General features: G+C 37.1%; 2 protein-coding genes across 5 annotated transcripts in view; one reads left to right on the forward strand and one right to left on the reverse strand.

Annotated features, from left to right (window-relative positions):
- The window catches only part of LOC122565572 (photoreceptor-specific nuclear receptor-like), a 30,580-nt gene extending 17,801 nt beyond the window's left edge, over positions 1-12,779 (forward strand). For all 4 annotated transcript variants that reach the window (XM_043721660.1, XM_043721668.1, XM_043721678.1 and 1 more), the window contains 5 exons: positions 3,628-3,742; positions 10,074-10,189; positions 10,335-10,546; positions 10,910-11,198; positions 11,427-12,779. In XM_043721660.1, the coding sequence (XP_043577595.1) occupies positions 3,628-3,742; positions 10,074-10,189; positions 10,335-10,546; positions 10,910-11,198; positions 11,427-11,665 (971 nt within the window). In that variant the 3' untranslated portion in view covers positions 11,666-12,779. The remainder of the gene's footprint in view (positions 1-3,627; positions 3,743-10,073; positions 10,190-10,334; positions 10,547-10,909; positions 11,199-11,426) is intronic.
- LOC122565567 (centrosomal protein of 78 kDa-like) lies at positions 6,765-8,852 on the reverse strand. The gene has a single exon (XM_043721638.1). The coding sequence runs from the start codon at positions 8,850-8,852 to the stop codon at positions 6,765-6,767; it is 2,088 nt and encodes a 695-aa protein (XP_043577573.1).
- Positions 12,780-19,681: the final 6,902 nt, after the last annotated feature.

Raw genomic sequence — 19,681 nt, forward strand, 5'->3', positions numbered from 1 at the left:
GAGGAAAGGGTGCGCGCCAGACAACGAGGAGCGCGAGGATTTTTGCGTACAAGGATCGGTCGCACGTTGCATACGTTTATTTCCCCCAATTAACCCTTCGGGGCTCGGCGACGGCCACGCGACCATCGCTAACGACCGCGGTGTTTACGACGCCCGACATCGTTTTCGCCCGTCGCGGCCAACCGCACTATTCTCTGCATGCGGCATGTCTTCGCCGCGTGTTTCATGTTTTGCCGCTCTGCATACGCGATTTTTATCGGACGGCAACCGCAGCACGCGATAATGATCATTCTAACGGTTGATTTGTGTGTGGTAGATCGAGCAATGATAATTAATATCGCTTCGTTTGAAGATAGATGAAAAGATAATTTCGATATAGAATTTTAAGTGAAACAGCTCTTCTATAAAAAGACAGAAAAAACAGAAACATGTGTAAATGTGGTCTATCTTTCACCTACGGTGTTCATATGCGTATACATTAATTATAAAACCACCCTGTATTAACATTTTATAAAACTTATCAACAACATAATGTCACAGCGATATCCGAAATCTATTTCCAAGTTAGAAGTTCTCGAGTGAAGTCTCCCCCAGTGTCCTTAAGTATCCACAACACCTCGAATCGCGGGTTGATGCATTAAAAAAAGAAAATCAAAGGCACGTGGAAAAAGAAGAAAAGAGAAGAAGACAGAGGAAAAAAGGAAAAGGAAGGGGGGTGTGTGAAAATAAGCGGACTGAAGAGTTAAAAAGACAAAAGGGAAAGCACGACGCGTTACACACGCGGACAAGAAAAATTTCCCGGGGACGCGACCGGCGGAAGGGCGTTTATCTTTTCCGCCGGCAGAGTAAACGGGAGAAAAAGTGAGAGAGCGAGGGCGAAGCAAGGGAAGAAAGCTTCAGGAACAGAAAAAAACGAGAGAGACGGAGAGCCGGATGCAAAAGGCTTGACGAAGTAGGAGGATCCTATTAAGCCGCTCAGCAGGCAGCACGACGCGTAGGTAAAGTGAGCCGCGGCACGCTTTTTATTATTACGAAATTACTGTGCACCCGTGCCACGCTAAAAAGGGGGAAGCTGGAAAAAAAAATTCTGCTGGCCATTACACACCACTGAGTGCCCTAATCGCGACGCCATTAACATGTACCCGACGTCACGAGTCTTCCCTCTTGGGGATGGAAATGGATGGAATTGTCGCGTCTTTGTGGTACAGCTTTTGCGGAAAGTCGAAGATGTTGACCATCAGTATTTCCTGCTTTAAGATACGCTTTTCGAATGAAGATGGAGATTTTCAGGTGTTTTTTAGCGATAGGGGAAATGTACGCTAACGTTTATAAGCGTCGGAACACTTATACAGCGGCTCGCGAAAGTATTTGGACATTTTTAGATACTTTTCATGAATATATTAAGTGTTTTATACGAACATTTCGAAACTTTATTAGTACTGTATGAGACTGGACTATGTATATATCATGATTATATTGGTAGAGTTTGGAAGAAATTTGTGCATGTGGTAAATGATACTGGTTAAACTTCTTTATATTTTCTATCTAATTCGTTTCAAATTTTTTTGATCAGATTTAATTTACTATTTCCCTTTAATTTTTGCAAATATGTAGTTTTTGCAAAACTTTGCTGATTTTTTAGGATTAACAACGATTGCTAATTTTTCAATTATCATTATTACATCATCGAATATGGTGCACTGGTAAATGTCCATTTTACGTTTTGAGTCATTTGGTTTCCTACATTATTCGAAGGCATTTCTGAACATAACAAAGATAAACGAATAAAAGGAGAAAATAGGTGCAGTATGTTCTTCATTCAATGTTATTAAAATATAAATATTCGTGTTATAACTTATTATGAATAATCTTCTGTTGATTTGGCCTCTATAGAATACCAAAAACAATATTGTTTCTTTCGCAGTTGTGTAAATATTTTATGATGCTCTTATCAGACCACACTGTGTGACAATACGAAGAAAGGAACTTAAACATAAATCGCCACACCTTCTACATGAAAATTTAAATTGATGTCACTAATATACAATCTTTCGCTTTTCTACTTATGTTAAAATAGAACACTCCAAAATTCCAATTCTCATTTTGCCACTCCATTCCTTTTTTTTCTATTTATCTTACGATTCAGTTTTATACCAGAACACTCCAATATTTTGTCTATATTTGATATGCCAATATAATCAAAATTTAAGTTTAGATATTTAATGCACCATTTTTCATTTTCCTGCTTATCCTAAAATTCACTTTTGTAGTGAAACACGCCAAACATCAAAAGAATAATACTTAATCTTTATTTCGCCTCTTAATGTATCCTTATTATCCTTATTGTGCCCCTAATATAATCATTTTCGAAGGTCAGAACGCCAAGTTAAGCATTAAGCAAACAAAGCAAAGTCCCTCTTCTTCCCATTTCGATTTTGCGTATTAATTCAATCCCGATGAAAATACACGTCGCTGAAAATACGAGAAGGGAATATTACTCCATTTTCTGGTAGTCTACGGTGCATAAGGTTTCCAGAGGTGGACCCTCGCCTTCCGTTAGTTGGCAGTCGAATGGGAATTATCGAACGGCAATATATACAAACAATAAACGCGGCTGATTTCTACACGTCTGTTAAATTCACGCTTGTCAGTCGCAGGCCACTAGCGTGATATAACGCTGCGTTACGTGAGTTTGACGAGAGGGTGGTGGCCAATCGTTTGTTCCCCGATTAATCTGGCAAGACTCGTCGAACCAGCGAACTCCACTGATATTTCAATAACCAAGAAATTCTACAGGGGAGAGGACATTTCATGTAACGAACACAGTGGAGAGACATTATCGAGAGACATACCATGAACGACGCTCGATTGTCTGGTTTAGTTGATCGTTTTGTTCTCTCAGAACGGGAACCTTGTTCTTGGAATTGCGCTATTGCATAATATTATACACGAACATTACTTAATTTTAGCTCAACTGGAAAACATGCATCGACGATTATACTGATAATACTTATAAAGGAATTATTATGTTAAGAACTAGAATTATCTAAAATTTAGTACCATGTTTCTTATAGGTCAATTACTATATTAAAAACTTGATCTATGTAAAAATTTAGATACATGTTTCGAAGCGCATAAAGAATGAAAAAATATTTGGAGTTGCTTTATTTATGGATTTAATAAATAAAGATCGTTTAGATGATTTATTAATTTTTTTAATAAATTTCAGATATTTCTATAATTATTATTATTATATTGTTTCCCAAATATAGAACGTTTGATAACGTAAAATATATAGTGGCTTCCTCACCCCTTCTTTGATAAAAATACACGCTATTATTTTTATCATCACGTTCGATACGTCGAAGGAAAACAATAATCTTGATCTGTTATCAATTTGTAAGGTTAAAAACCTCGAACAAGATTGTTCGTTTTCTTGAGGATTGACAAGCAATTAATCACGATGTGTACAATTTCGCAAATTGTGCGCAAATTCCGAAAGACATTACGTTCGATGGCGCTGACTGAAGCGCGCGCGAGGCAGTACACGGAGGCGTGTAATTAATTCGTGGCTGCAATTAACGCCTGTTATCGACGTTACATCGAAGGTGTACGCTTCTGTTTCAGCTGTACAGAATGAACGGCAACCCAGAAACACTGCCACCATTAGACCAGAGGCTCTCGTCGAGATGGACCAGGAACGCGCGCTTCGAGAGGCAGCAGTCGCCGTCGGTGTTTTTGGGTAAGCCATTATTTTTTATCCTTCGCCCTTTTAATTTGCAAATATTTGCTGATACATGCAGCTTCACGTAGTTCTCAATAGAACACTGAATGGCTAAAATTATATCTCAAAAATATAATTCGTGTTCATACAGTAGGTAGAGAGCGGATTTTTGTACATCTGTAGAAAATTTAAAGGAACATCATTCCATAAAATTCACATATGCAAAAATATATAGAATTTCGAAACTACAGTGCTTGTTATAATACTTAATAGATGAAATAAATCTTTGCCTACATCTGAGCTTCCTAGTTCATAAAAATATAAATTAGTATAGATATTCGCAATCTGATAATAGAGTTCTGTGTTTGAATAAATAGACAATCAAACACTAACTAAAATTTCGTTCTATTAGATGCAGTTCAGACAAATAAAATTCTATAATAAAAGCTACAACAAAAACTTACGCAAACCAAGAATTATCTCTATAATTATCCAAGATCCTCGTTCCACTTCTTCGAACACCAAGATATATATTTTCACATATTGGATCCCGCGTTACGTGTATTTAGGTGACGCAAAGGCACGATGAATCGTCGAATGGATCCATGTGGTCAGTCATGGAGGGGGATTAAAGGTAACAGCGAGGGCTTAACGATCGATAATCGGCGATTCATCGGGAGCAACAACGATAAGAGCAAGAGAGGCGACGACGTTGTTGGCACGTTTGATCTTCTGCTGCACAGCAGCATACTTTTCGCCGTCGTGAGCAAGCGCGCTCGCGACACGCCACGCCGAGCGTGATCTATCATGAAAAATTACCTTTGACTAGTAGCCCGTGGCTGACCGTTTTTCAGGTAACCGAGTACTCAGGTTGGAACTAATGGAAAATCCATAGAGCGCCAAGGGGTGAACGTTAAAAGCGACAGCGAGCGTGCCGACGATGCTCGGCGTCGATAGCCGCAGCTTTCTCGAAATTATCGCCTTCTTTTCTCACCGTGTATCTTTTGATATGATTGTCCCAGTTTATTCTTCTATCATTAATGTTCAACTATTAACTCTTCGTAACTTGAATTGTTTCTTTTTCTTGTATACGCAGTGGCTATAAGCTTTTGCACATTTACTGTATTTGCTATAGCATTTAATTAGATCCAGTATATTAGTATGTTGGCATAATAAATTTCGTATCATTTAGTACTGCTTTCACATGACTACAAGAATTTGATACTGTGAAAGAGAAATGTAGAAACTGTTAAGAAAGACGGAAAATTTATTGAAAGATGTGAATATGTGCAAATACTTATTGCAGGTGTAGTTATTCCTTAGATATATACTATATTTCGTGGTTATTCATACAATTATTCAAGAATAGGATATTTGAAAATCATTGAAAAGATAACTCGAGATATCTATTGTTCCTTAGACCTTAGAAAACGAGGGAGAAAGTTAGATATATATATCTCAAGATAAAAGATATTAAATTATTCGACATCGCATCAAATTCTTTGCAGTAATATTCCTGAATGGATAGGATTAACTTATTAAGCAAGTCATCCTTTAACTAAAAATTAATGACGGAAAGTCAACTTCAGACTAATCGATTTTAATTGTGTTAAATATAAATAGGACATAATTCATTTTTAGCACGATATAATATAAAAACAGGAAATCCATAAATATTGTGTGCAAGAGATTGAAAAGCGACGAATTAACTCATCTTTTCCGATTAACAGGTTAAAGAATTCCGTTCATTCCTACGCAATTATGCACCATGGTATAATTACTCTTTATGATATGTATGAACATGAAATAAAAGAAGAATTTTCTGGTGCATAAAATGTTCGAATATTTTTAGAAAAACTGAGTTACAAGAGTGGTAATCTGAAACAGCATTGTACATGAGGTAACAAGCTTAATTTATAGACGGTTAAACGAAGTCAGCTGTGCTAACTAATTTTGCAATGATTTATACACAGAGTATTAGATTTCTTATATTCTGGAATCATAGAAAGATTGAGACGATTCGTGATCCTGTAATTTCTCTATAAATAAACGCTTCGAAACAACATTACGATTTGATAATGTCAGTATAAATGAAGAGATCGTCGGAACAATCGACTATGGATAATTGTCTTTCGTTAAAACCGAACGCGTACTGAAATCCAGATGAATAAGAAATTTAGTTTAATTTCGTATTTACGTAAATATCAGTCTTTGGTGACATCGTAGGATAGTCGCTAATAAGATGTCTGTGTAGTTTAACAAGACGTTTCATCCTTTCGGCCCTTTCTTACCCATTCGCGGCTATATCCGGATATAGATCGAATATTGAAATTGTGTAAGCTCGATCGAGCTTTATTTGCACGTTAACCTTCAATAATAGTGTTGGAAGCATTGCTGACCCACATTTCGGGGGAAATTTCACGGAAGGTGTAGCACAATGACAACAAGAGAAACGATATCGATATTATGGCCGAACGGAAGAATTAAATTTTCGCATGAACTAATTATAACACGCATGGTTCGCGTGAACGATATGATGCTAGTTGAAAGGAATAAATACTGTTTATTCCAATTATAATAAGTTAAGAAAAAATACGTAGCTGTACAAATCAGTACCAACGCGACTTCTCGTTAGTTATCGATTCGCGATACGTTCCAGAGCTCATAGAAGCTCTGTCATCGAACTTGTTTTAATTCGACGCGATTGTTAATCCGCCTCGAAAAGCGAAGCTTGACACTTCGATACAAATATATATATACATATATATATTTCCTGCAAATTTTCTGCTGAAATCAATTTATAAAACATTTTATCTTTCTTTTCTTGTATCTATGTTTCTTAGTTCCATTTCTCCACGGTAGTTACTAGACCGATAGTTAATTATGCAGATTCAGATTATAAATCGACGCGTGTGTACTTGTGCGTTTTCTTCGTTACGTGTATATCTACCTATATTATTTCTATAAAAGCTATGCGCCTATACACTGTACACAATCTCGTTTTTAAATCTTACCCCCAATTTTCGAATCCATATAAATGCTAATCCATATGATTGTAAAAATCAAGCACAGTGTCCCCTTGAATAATTTGGGCGAATAACGCCCTGGCTCTCGCTCTGGGAGACATCATATGCTTTTCGTTACGCGGAACCCATTGCAAGGTTGGTGAACCTATATCTGGACTATCTCCTATATTCCTTTCCAAATGATACGTCGATATCGGTGGTAACGCGGATCTCATGTCGCTTTCCGACTTGGCAAATTTCTTGATCGGCTCCGTGTATCTGACCGAGTCGTCCTCGTCTATGTCCACGATGAATCCTCGCCTTAGATTCTCCGATTTCGTTTCCCTGATGACAGAAGCGACCCGTCTCTTTATATCCGCCTTGACAATGGCGGCTTCCGTCGTGTCCCTCCTATTAGCGCTTGGAGTTTTCGTCACACTGTCCAACATGTTCAGCAATCTATCGAAGGAGCTGCAAATCTCATCAAAAGACTGCTGGCTAAGCAACAGAAATCCGCTCGTTTCCTGTTCCTTCTCTTTCAAAGCGTTCTCCAGCTCAGCCAGATTGTTCTTCATCTCGTTCAACTGCTCCTCGGCAGCCTCACGTCGCCCTCGTTCTTCAGCTAGCAATAACCCGCTTCGTCTCGTATCTTCGAGAAGACGATCGTGTTCAGCCTTTGCTTCGGCTAACTGAATCTGGATCTTCTGAATTCTAGCGGAATCCTCTGTCTCTAGATCATCTGTCATCTGCGTCGCAACATCGACCTTTATTAGTTCTAAATTCTTCGAAGAGGATCTGTCGGTATCAGCCTGAACACTATCCGTATATGATTGAACATTGTTTTGACAAGCATCGCCCATCACAGGTTGTATGTGAGACTGGAGATCCAAATGGAGAGATATCTTCGACTTGGTCTGACCATTTTGAACGATCTGCTGTTGCTCTTGATGGTGTGGCTGTCTGTTCTTATACGGTGGAACGTGAGGTCTCATTTTCGTTTTCTTCGCGTCATTCACCACATTAACTGTCTTTCTCCGTGCAGACTGATAAGTCCTCTTATACTCTGTTATAGCGCTACGTGGTCTGATCGGAGGTTTCCCGTGATTCTCGTTCTCGTTCCTCTTTCCAGTGCCTGCTGATACCACTCTTCGATCGTGTTGTGGTAAACCCAGCCATCGGTATTCAGACTTCGTATCAACGTTATTCTCCTCTAGCCTCTTGACCACCTCCTTTACCAGTGCCTCGTTCAAATTCGCATTTTGCCTAACATCCAGAATACTCAGAGTGTTATTATGATCCAATAGTTCCAGAAGATCTTTACCGATCTTATCGGTCAATCCACAGCGCTGCAGGTCCAACGCCTTCAGCCAAAGACTGTCTCTCACTGCTTCGATCAGTTCGATCACCGCCGCGTCACCCAATTGAGGATTATCGTTCAGCGTCAAACGACGTAACCCAGACATTGCCTCGAGATTCGGCTCTTGGTACCTGAGTGATTGCTTCCAAGTATCGTGATAGAGCAACAACTTTTGTCTACACAACGCCGCTGCCAGGGCTGGCCCACATTTGCACGTTAAATCGCAGTAGCTGAGATTCAGTGACCTGACGCTTGGGACGTCGGCCACCGTGCGACATAAAACTTCGCAAGAGCTGTCACCGATGTAACAGCGCTGAAGAGAGAGATAATGGAGCGTGTGCGTGTGTGACAGACCCACGCAAAGGACCGCCAAGCAGTCTGGCGGAAAAGGGATTCCTTCCAGCTCCAGATTAGTTAGAACCGGCGAGTTTCTGACACACTGAGCCACGCTATGCGACAACCATTCTAAAAGATATCGAGACAATACGACAGGTGCCTTGCCCATCGTTCTAGCCTTGTCTTCCGAGTTAATTTCTTCCAATGGTTTCCGACACTGATACCTGCTGCGAACACTAATTGATCGTAGGCTACGATCAAGCGACAGAGAATTTAAAATGGGACCCCAGTCGTCCATTTTGACGCGATCGGTGGTGAAATCTAAACTATGGGGCAGTGTCACGCAGATAACTGGCAAGGGACGAAGACGTTGTTGTTTGCACAGTTCCATGTAGCAGTTGGCGAAGTTTCGGCTGTTCGGAATCGCCATCTTGGATGATGACACGGAAAACGGTGCATTGACCTTGCCTTGGTCAACTGCGGGCTTCGTGGTAGGTGACAGGGTGGCGGTGATCGCTCCGTTCAAAGATGCTGGATCCTGGTTTAAAGAAACGATCTAGAATCTGCTTTGAATATTTTTGTACATATCGCGTGACATATTGTGTTTTGTCGTTCATGTGCGTCGATATTTTTCGTGATTTAACTTTAGCATTTGATTTATCAAATATGAAACATTTTGTGAACAAAATACAGAATATTTAAAATACAGAATTCTTTCTTTTCATTTGATTTGGTTTATTGCACTAAAGGGACAAAATTAGGCGATGGACAGTAAAGTCTGCATTTCGTTGACATTGAAATTAATAAAATAAAAAAGGCTGTATAATTATTATTCAAGCTATTACTGACTAATAGTTAGAATATTTTTATACAAAAAATAAAATTCTTTTGTTGTCAACAACTGAAGAAAGCATTAATAATGATATTACAAAAATAATGAAAATAATTTAAAATAATATTCACAATATTGAGAATGTTTGAACGCATATATATAATAAATTTCCCAAATTTTGTATAAATGTACACACCTTCGTTCTCGCTGCCTTGTTGGTACATTAACCGCAATTTTATCACACACCGTCATCTGCAATGTGTCAGGTTTTCCGACAATTACGACTCAAAATTGGTCTCGAAACTTTCAGCAACGAATCCGTTCGCAGAAGATACAAATCACGTGTTTCTGGTACAGGACGACCTATATTCACCCACCTACCTACCCGAATTCGACGAAGCGAAATTTCTACGCGGCATACGCTAAAAGTATGCAAACAAAACTCGCGAGTGAACAAATTAAAGTTGCTGCGGATCGTGCACACAATCGATGCTGTTTGTCGAACCTCGTTACTTTAATAGCGCATCAATCGAATTCGAGATTCTAGATTAATTTCCATTTTATGCGAAATAGATGAAATGACTAATTAATAGTTTTCCATAGAAATTTTATAGATTTAGATTTGCGTTATTGGAAATTTTAGAAAAAATAATTTTTAAATATAATTTATATTATAAATAAAGGAAAATAAGAATCTGAACAAATGGTAAAATAATTGTAGGAAAAAACTATAAAATTTAAATATATATTAATTTATTATTTTTTAGAAATGATTTGACCAAGATTCTAAATAGGATTCTGTAAAATGTGATTTTTCAGACCACCTGTGTCTTTAGCTATGGCGAGATACACGACACCATTGCCTTTGCCCACCGTTGCGCCGACAACAAATTCGACGAATCCTCCAACACCACCGCGGCAGGACAATGAAGATGGTATTCATCCATTTTATCTCTTTTTTTATTAATTAAATAAATAAGAAGAAGATTTTCCAATAAATACTTTTTTATTCTTTTCCTTTTATTTTGATGAAAGTAATGCATGTTTGTTTTAACAATGGGTTATAATATTCTGCAACAGGAAATGCATCTGAAGATAGTATAGACGTAACAAATGAGGAACCATTGACACCCCAAAGAAGCGGTTGCACGCAAATTCCACCTGTGATCCCCTCGTTGTATTCGCCTGCTAGTGCTGAAACGGTCTACGAAACCAGTGCTAGATTGCTTTTCATGGCTGTAAAGTGGGCCAAGAATCTTCCGTCTTTCGCGAGTTTGCCTTTCAGAGATCAGGTACCTTGAAACATTCGACTTCTTTTCTTACTTTTCATCTTAAACGCAATCGAACACAGAAAATAACATTTTTCCGTTCTAACAATTATTGATTATTCGTTTTATCGATATATGAGCCTCTTAAAAGCCAAATTAATCAACTTCAATTTTTCTCAATTTCTTAATTTATAAAGAAATTTTGCCAGAAAGTTGCCAAAATTATCTTTTCCTTTTATATATTTTTCGTGTTTTTTTATATTTTTATTTATGACGATTATGTGCAGAGTTCAAGAGTGAATTTTAAAAGTTTGCAGCTTAAGTAATACAAATAATTCCATTTTATTTTATAAAATTTGATAATTCAAATCACGGTACTCGTGATAGGTGATACTTTTAGAAGAGGCCTGGTCAGAGCTTTTCCTTCTGAACGCAGTACAGTGGTGCCTTCCACTCGAATCGTCGCCTCTCTTCAATTCCGCGGAACTAACTGCCTTGACACTGTCGCCGCATCCGCACCCTCATTCCGGAATCCATATGCAAACTACCACGGGAAAACCGAGTCAAGTTGCAGCAGATGTGAGGCATTTGCACGATACCTTGCAGAGATATAAGGCTGTCATGGTTGATCCTGCTGAATTTGCCTGTATGAAGGCTATAGTACTATTTCGACCAGGTTCGTGGTAAAATTAATCGTCGTGGAAAATTGTAGTCGCGTACCAGACAACGAAATATCAAGCTCTAATTATTCAATTATTCTTCGTCAATTAATTTACCTGTACTATCATTGAATCATTATTGATTGTTGTGTTTACCCTTCTATTTTTTTATCGAAGATTTATATTTTATTATAAAATAATAGAACACAAAATCCAAAACGGAATTTTCATTTTTTTTTTTGCAGAAACCCGTGGCTTAAAGGATTCCAGTCAGATAGAAAACTTGCAGGATCAAGCGCAAGTGATGTTAGGCCAACACGCTAGGGCGCAGCAACCAGGAAGTCCAGCAAGATTCGGCAGATTATTACTGTTACTGCCGTTGCTGAGGACAGTGCCAGCATCGAGGGTGGAACTGATATACTTTCACAGAACAATCGGCAACACTCCAATGGAGAAAGTCTTGTGCGACATGTATAAAAATTAAAGATCATTCTTCACCGATATTTCACCCGGAACAATCAAAAAGAAACATTTCACGAGAATTTTCGAATAATCGATTCTTGTACAGTGCCACGTTAAAATCAGGATAAGTGAAATTTTACCGACTTCATAGTATTGAGGATAATTTTATTTCTGTAAGGTGTTCATTCCATTCTGTGACATAGTTCACAATTTTCCATTAAAATAAAACTTCGAACGTTAAAAAATATAAAAATACGCGAAGTATTGGGCATCGTAATCGAATCATCACCAAAGTAAACGTATCGCTGATTTGATCGAGATTCCTTTGTAGTACCTGTACCTTCGGATACAGTATATAAAAGAACACGAAAGACTTTTCTTTGCGAGAATATATAAGTATGCGAACTGGAGTGCAGCGTAGACGTTGAAAGTACTCATTCAACGACAGATTTGAGAAAAAGACTAGCAGGTATGAATAAACAATTGAGCCGACTAAATAATCGAGAACGATGTGTGAAAGCTTTGGCCTAAGGACGAAGCCCCAAGTATGACCCTTTAATAAATTCTTCGCCTCGTCTAGTGATTTCTTTCTACTAGATCGGGGACGAGTAACGATGGATCCTTTGAGAAAAGTAACGAATCGATAAGTACAGTATTTAGTTTAATGGTTCAACGGTATCTAAGTGAAACGAGGGATACTCAGTTCTGACATAAAGATATAGATATACACACATATTTATTTATTATAAAAATGTTTATCGAACATTAGGTTCGACGTGTTGACCAAGTCGTTTAATCTTTCAGTTTTAAGTAGTCAATTTTATACGAATCACACTAATGACAAAAATTTTCACTGGAGTAAGGAATTTTTATTTAATTTATTCGTGAGTTTTTTAACGTATTATTTATGTTCACTGAAATATGTAAGATAAGGTTTTGAATATACTTGAATAACTGATACGAACTTTCGGACAGCTGTAAAAAGATACACGTCTGTGCTTTTCTTGTATATTTCGTGTTGTGATACTATTTGCTGTAAAAGTCTAGATACTGAGTCACATGACATATATTGTAATGATTACCTAACCACTTGTAATAAAAGTACACATGCGTAAGAATCATCGAGACACCCTCCCATCAACCCCCTCCATTGCGATTTATTTGCAGATCATGATGTTAAAATTTACAATTTCAATTTTCGTTTGATCGCTATAAATAAAAATTTATACTTTTATTTATATTTACTCTATTTACATTATTTACATATATAATACATTACATATATATACAATCTATTTGCAATAATATCAATAGAACTGTGATTTGCTCCGGGACAGAAGTCAAAGATCCGAGCACCCGTACTACTTTAATTTCTGTTTATTTAACGGAGGGTACCACTAGCGAATCCCGGCGAATCGAAATTTGACGCTAACCCCGAGTCACGGTGGTTGTTGCATAAACGTACATATTTATTTATCACCGTATAATCCCTGACTTTCCCTCGGGGGTTTTGCCACATGGCAGTTTGACGATCCCCAACGGAATTACCCCCTCGGCCGCTTATAAATTACATCGAGGCTCTAGCAAGGTTTAAGGGCCTGCTTAAGTTGTCAAAGCAATCGGAGAGTTAAACGCCCCGGCACGGGGGCGAGAGACTTAGCCCTTAATACTTTTTCGATCGGAACCCGCTTTCTCGAATCGGCCCTCATCTGAAAATCACTGCTCGATATTTATTCGGTTATACGCGTCTTTTGTACGTTTCCACCGTGCGTGAACGTGTTTTTGGAATTATACAGGGTGCATTGGAATTATTGATAAGAGGATTAATCGAGTAATTAAATTCTTAATCCTTTCAGGAATCTTTTTAAGTTATGGAAAATTTGGTTTATTATTTGAAGAGCACACGAGTAAAACATAACAAGTTCATTTTTCTTAATTGAATAAGGCGATATATTCGTGGTATTTATAAGAAAGTTTTCTATCGTTTTTTTAAAAAAGGCGTAAAATCGTTATATTAATCGCTTGTATACTATATTAAATAGAGTAAGCTTAATCTGACAAAATGATAAATCACTTTCTGCACTACAATTTACGTCGAATAAGTTTGATTTTTACTTAAATGGTCCACAGGTTAGAATAACTATAAAAAACAAAAATTTTATTTTCTATTACTACATATTTTTTTCTTAATGTATTTATCTCAGTTTTTATTTATCATATAAGTAAATAGAAAAGAAAATTTCGAGGAGAACGCATTCGATTAAAGATAACAAATAAATTGAAACGAAACTGTAAGAGCAATAGAAAACGCACGTATTACATGGAAATGTGCAGGAAAGAACGACGCAGAGTAGTACTCACAGGTATCTGAAACCGTTTTAGAATTGAATTTCGCTCGCTCCATATCCGAATCAATTCCTAAAACACGCGTTTGCTTCGTGACGCCGGGAACTTTCAAGTCGAGCGTCCTCGCGCTACGGCACGTAACGAATTTCGATATCCCGATGGCTCGAGCACAAAGAGAGAAAGGGGTTGGAAAGGCGGCGCGCAGGTTACCGAGAGGGCATTCGGAGGAGAAAGGATGGACGGTCATAGTATTGACTCGCTTTTGCGGATGCAGGGGCGGAGTTTTCGACCTCTCTCCCTTCTTCCACCTTCCGGATCCCTCTCTCTATGTGTATCACTCTTCATCCTGCATTCTTTTTCCTTCTTCGACTCACTTTCCTCCCTATAAATATACTCCGCCTCATCCCCTCGATCTTTTCTCTCCGTCATTCGACAATATCCTCTTTCTATCTCCATCCTTCTTCACCACATAACAAACCATGTTTCCGCTTTTTTATTCTTTTCTTTCCATCTCACAAACTCCCATTTTCTTTCTTTCTCAATCTCACTTGTCTCCTTCCCTCTCTGTCTCTCTCTCTCTCTCTCTCTCTCTTACTCTTTAGCATATCCATCTCTTTCTCAGTTCCCCTTGTAATGGTACGGTACAGAGGATTCCCCTGTTTCTGTCACTCTCTTTTTCACCCCCACCCCACGTGAACGCAGGCGGTCGGGGTCGAAAGGGGATGACTCGTCGCACAGGGCTGTCAAACCCCCACCCACGCAACGACAAAACTCCCGTTGAAGGGTGACCCAGCAATGGCGGCGGGACTTGTTGTATTTCGCTTTCGAGGTGAGCTCCATTCCCTTCTACCTTCTCGATCCCCGTGGCAACCCCTCCGTAGCCGGTCAGGCTGGGAGGGCGCTCCGCTAAAATGAAACTGAGTGGGTCGGAGTGAGGAACCAGCGCCGAGACTCGAACACGCTCGAACGAAACGAGACGGAGGAGTCGAAAGTAGCGGTGTGCGACGAGGAGAGACCGAGGAGGGTGGCTGGAAACGAGGAAGATCGAACAGCGGCAGAACAGAGAGGAAACGAGACTCTATATCGCTCGGAAACAGCAACCTCCATTTATTTTATTACATTATCATACCAACTAGGCGCTCGATAAGTGGGGCTTTAAAGCGATGGTTCTCAAATCGTTTCGCATGGAACTTTTACACCGTGAACTTCGTCGCAAAAAGCGACCTCGTAAGTCAATCTTCGCTCCTCGTCGCGTCGCTGCAAAAAAGGCTGCAGCGAAAGTTAACGAATGTTTCGTAAGAAAAGTCAATCAATAAGTTTAAACATTCGAGGTGAGGATATTTTCTGGTGAGGAATTCATTCGGAATTTCCTTGTTACTTTGGGATAAATAAATCCGTGGTAATAGATGTTTCATAAGATTATTAGGGTTAAGTAAGATTTGGAATAGATCGAAATTTCGCAATTTTTTCTTTTATATTAAAATATGATTTCCCTTATCAAGACACATAGACTGATAGATTAAAATTGAATTGAAATTTCATAATTTCTTGTCTCATATTACAATATGATTTCTCTTATCAAGACACATATAAATTACATATTAAATTATCTATATCTTAATCGTATTTAACATCATACATATTGATATCTACGTAAATATGGATACATTTCGAATCGTAAAAGTAAATGTTTCTACTAAATCTTAACAAAATCGAGCCATAGTAAAGATAGGTAGTGGAGGCAACAAATACATTTGATTTTTACAAAATTCGAAGGGTGCATTCGCTTCGATTGCCAGGAAAAAAGGATTCGACGTATTTGCTTCACGCTGACGCGTTCAACTCGAACGCGTCTGACGAACAAATCAGAACGAATTGTTCAGCCGTTAAGTTGGATTAAAAGCAAAGTCAGCGACGTACCTGTTTCTCTTTGGCCCGTTGTCATTTAATGACCATCGATTATCGTCGGGAATTTAAACGAAGCACGCGCATAATTACGCCGTAGCATTTGTCGGATTCGTTGCCCGCTGTGAACACGCGAACGATTTAATTGAAAACAAGCATTCGACCAGCAATTATTTTCCACCATCTCTTTTGTTTGACAAACGCCAAACAAATAATTATAATTCATCGTATAGTGGCAAATATATTCGAGAGTCCTAATTATAATTCATTCGTACGTTTTGGTAAAATTTTCTTTAATTGGCAACTTCATCCCATAATTTGGATGCAAATACTTCTAGAATTTTTTAACATTGATAAGGTATGTTGTAGAAATAAGTTTTTAGATTTAAATGTAGATGTTTAACTGAAATATTTTATTATAATCAATGCTATTGAATGTGTTTCTCCAGGCGTACGATTTGTACTAAAAATAAGTTAAATTGTATATTATATATTGTATAATATATTTAAAATTTCATTTAGAGTTGATAGATGAATTTACAATCAGTAAGTATATATATGAATGATATAAAGATGTTGAAATTTTAAAAATGTAGAAAGTGATACCCCATTCGCTCAGTTCATGATCCACGATAGGGACAGTCTACTACGATTTGCAGAGGAACGCGGAAAAATCCCCGCGAATTTTTTACCCGGTCCAGCTTGAACTCTAGAATTTGCTAGGCTGGCTGACGTTTAAGAAATTTGGCTTTCTTCTCACGTATATCAGAGGATTACCCAAGTATTCGCCTTCGACCGGTACGACCACTTCATTCGAGATATCCACAAATAACAGACGATTCATCCCTTCGATCTCCTTGTTTTTCCCTTCTTTAATCTCGCCTTTTTCAGCTTCGCTCAAACTCACCACAGAATATGAATTATTCTGCTTCTTCCCTTTTTACAATATCGTTGAAAAAAGATCTCCATCGAATCATTTGGAGGTTTAAATAATATCAAGATTAAATGTCATATCATTTATAGAATTTAGGTAAAACTTTTCCAGGTACTTGACATCATTTCGTAATACATGTTCAACTCTTTAGATATTTTTTTTCTAATTTTCAAATATACCCTAAAGTTATTCACATTGATTCTCTTTTTATACCGAAGTAATAAGATTAATTGTATTGAAATAGTAATATGATCTTATTGCAAACAGTGGTAACAATTATCACAAAATTATTACTTAATTTTATTAGACTTTTTGGGCATTTGCAATCAATCGTTATTAATATGCGTTATTTATCGTTTCAATTTAACGATACAATCTTTTCAAATATAAAAGGTCATTTTTCTTACTGAAATAAAGCTTCGATTGAATCACAAAAATTCGAAGATCATGATAAGATATAATACTATACTTCGTTTTTTTATTTATATCATTTATAATAAAATATGTGGATGTAATAAGTGTATATGAAAACAAGAAATAATTTTTTAGTCGTTGAAGTTGCACAATGTTCGAATAATTAGTTACGAAGCAACGTGTTATTTATTCGACGATTGATCGAGATAAAACGTAGGAAAGATGTTTCTAAGTGAATGCTCCTGGGAAATGAAGCTGCATCGGTCAGAGGAGACTGTCGGACCACCTTTACCCCCTTGTCCTCTCTTATTCCACTCCCTCATCCTCCCTCTCCTGTAAAATCAATAGGTGCGTCGGCGTCCAGCACGCTGGGAATTCTGCTATATAACCCCGAGCGATTAACTAAAATCGATCAAACGCGACGCGTGTCGAATATAATGAAATAAATTGCACAATTCTGTTGAATCAGAAGAAATGATGATCTCTGACCAGATTTATAAATCCGAGCCTACAGTTTTATTCAAACTACTTTTAATGTAAACTATTTTTTCGACCCCCGATTTTAAAGTTGGAAATTAACTTCAATGTTTCGATACGATGTGGTGATTTAATAAAAGAATATAACACACCCCCTTGCTGCAAAAATGATACAACTCGAAACATATTACAACTTATTATACTTTAACAAAGTCTTGTAAGTTCCTTTAAATTGTATACGGTGGAATGACAAGACGACATTTAATATTGTTTTATGAATATTATCCCTATTTTCAAATAAAATTAATTAATTATGTAATATATTCCTATATTTAATGAAAGTTTTTTGCAATTTCTGAAATATCAATATTTCCATTTAATTGTCTTTGTACTTTCGCGACAAAGGATTCATTCACATTTCAATATTCAATTCATTATTCAATACATTCAAGGTGTGAATATATGTTCTGTATTATTATTTGTAGAAGATTCAGGTGCGCAGGAAGGTAAAGTTTCGAATGAATCATGACTTCATTTAGACGTCTTTTGCAAGAAATTTATTTTAGGGGGAGGAAGACACGGTCTGACAACTATTTATCCAATTACTGCCACTTCCAGTCGACTAATATTTGCCTGGCGCGTGTCGACAGTTCGTCAACCGTGAAGCTTGAACGGCGCTCTACGACCACCGAATAGTCCTTTGTCTCTTTTGCGAATTAATTTCAAGGACGAGGACCTTTGTGCTCCGCGAGGGTTCTTACTTCGCGTCGAGCAAACCCAATTTGCGCTTAAACAAGGAGCATCTTCGCATAACTTAGCCTTGCGTGAAATCCAACGTCAAAGGGAGGAAACTTGTCTTTTTAAGGCAGCTCGACCTCGTAGGATTTAGACGGTGAACTTCAAAGACGTGCCGGATTGAAGGAAAGAATGCGAGGGTTTCCCGGTTATATTAGAAAAGATACTTTCAACGCAGATACGAATAATTTTTTAATTTTATGAATTTGTTTTTTAATCAGAATTTATGGTTTATGATTGTTATTTGCATCTGTCGTGCGTAAGTTTGAAAATGATCACGAAGTGCTAACAAAATAAACTATATTGAATGTAAATGTCTATTAATAGCACTAAAATACAACATGCGTATGTTATGAAGAGACACATTTTACTATAATAAAAATAATTTTATATGATTCGATATTTAATTTGTATTTGAAGTACGATAGAGATTTAATAAAAAGTTTAAAACAGTTTTTCAGGACTGAGTGCTGCGCCTTATTATTAATAATAGTTAATAGTTTATTATTATTAATATTAATAATGGTACATATTAAGTAACTCTGTTCACAATAAAAACTGTCACGTGTTTCATCATGCTTTGGTAAAAGTTTCATGTTAAAATTTTTACTGAGTTAGTTCTTTTCATTCAGTTGAATAAAGATGTATCTTTACATTTATATAAAATTTATAAATTCCATAAATTATTCTTAGATTAACAACTCTTAGTAATTTAGGTATTCTCAGAAACTCTTATACCGACAGTAGATTCTGTAGGCTTGTACCATCATTGGATTAAGAAGGTTGCTATATTATCACGGACGAAGAAAATACATATAGTTATTTATTGTTAATCAATACTTGAAAACTAATATTTTCGGATATCATTCGTCAAAAACTATCGTATAATTATAAAAAGTTATTTAAAAAAGTCACAAATTCAGCATGTTCTAAAACAAACATTTTAAAATTAAAAAACAATAATAACTATATAAAACAATAAAAAAAAATTAGCCTAATATTTCGAGTTTTTTAAGAATTTAGTAGTTTTCAGAAATATAAATACAACTTTTATGTAATATATTAAGTAACTGTAATATTCTCAATATTTTCGAGGACATCATGCAGTTCATTTTGCATTTCGAAGATAGCTCCGAATCCTTCGGCTTTAAATTCTTTGAAGATACA

This window comes from Bombus pyrosoma, linkage group LG1 (assembly GCF_014825855.1).
Source record: "Bombus pyrosoma isolate SC7728 linkage group LG1, ASM1482585v1, whole genome shotgun sequence".
NCBI lineage: Eukaryota > Metazoa > Arthropoda > Insecta > Hymenoptera > Apidae > Bombus > Bombus pyrosoma.

What these genes read in the sequence shown, in the direction of transcription:
- LOC122565567 (XM_043721638.1), bottom strand. Translation starts at nt 8,852, where the DNA reads ATGGCGATTCCGAACAGCCGAAACTTCGCCAACTGCTACATGGAACTG.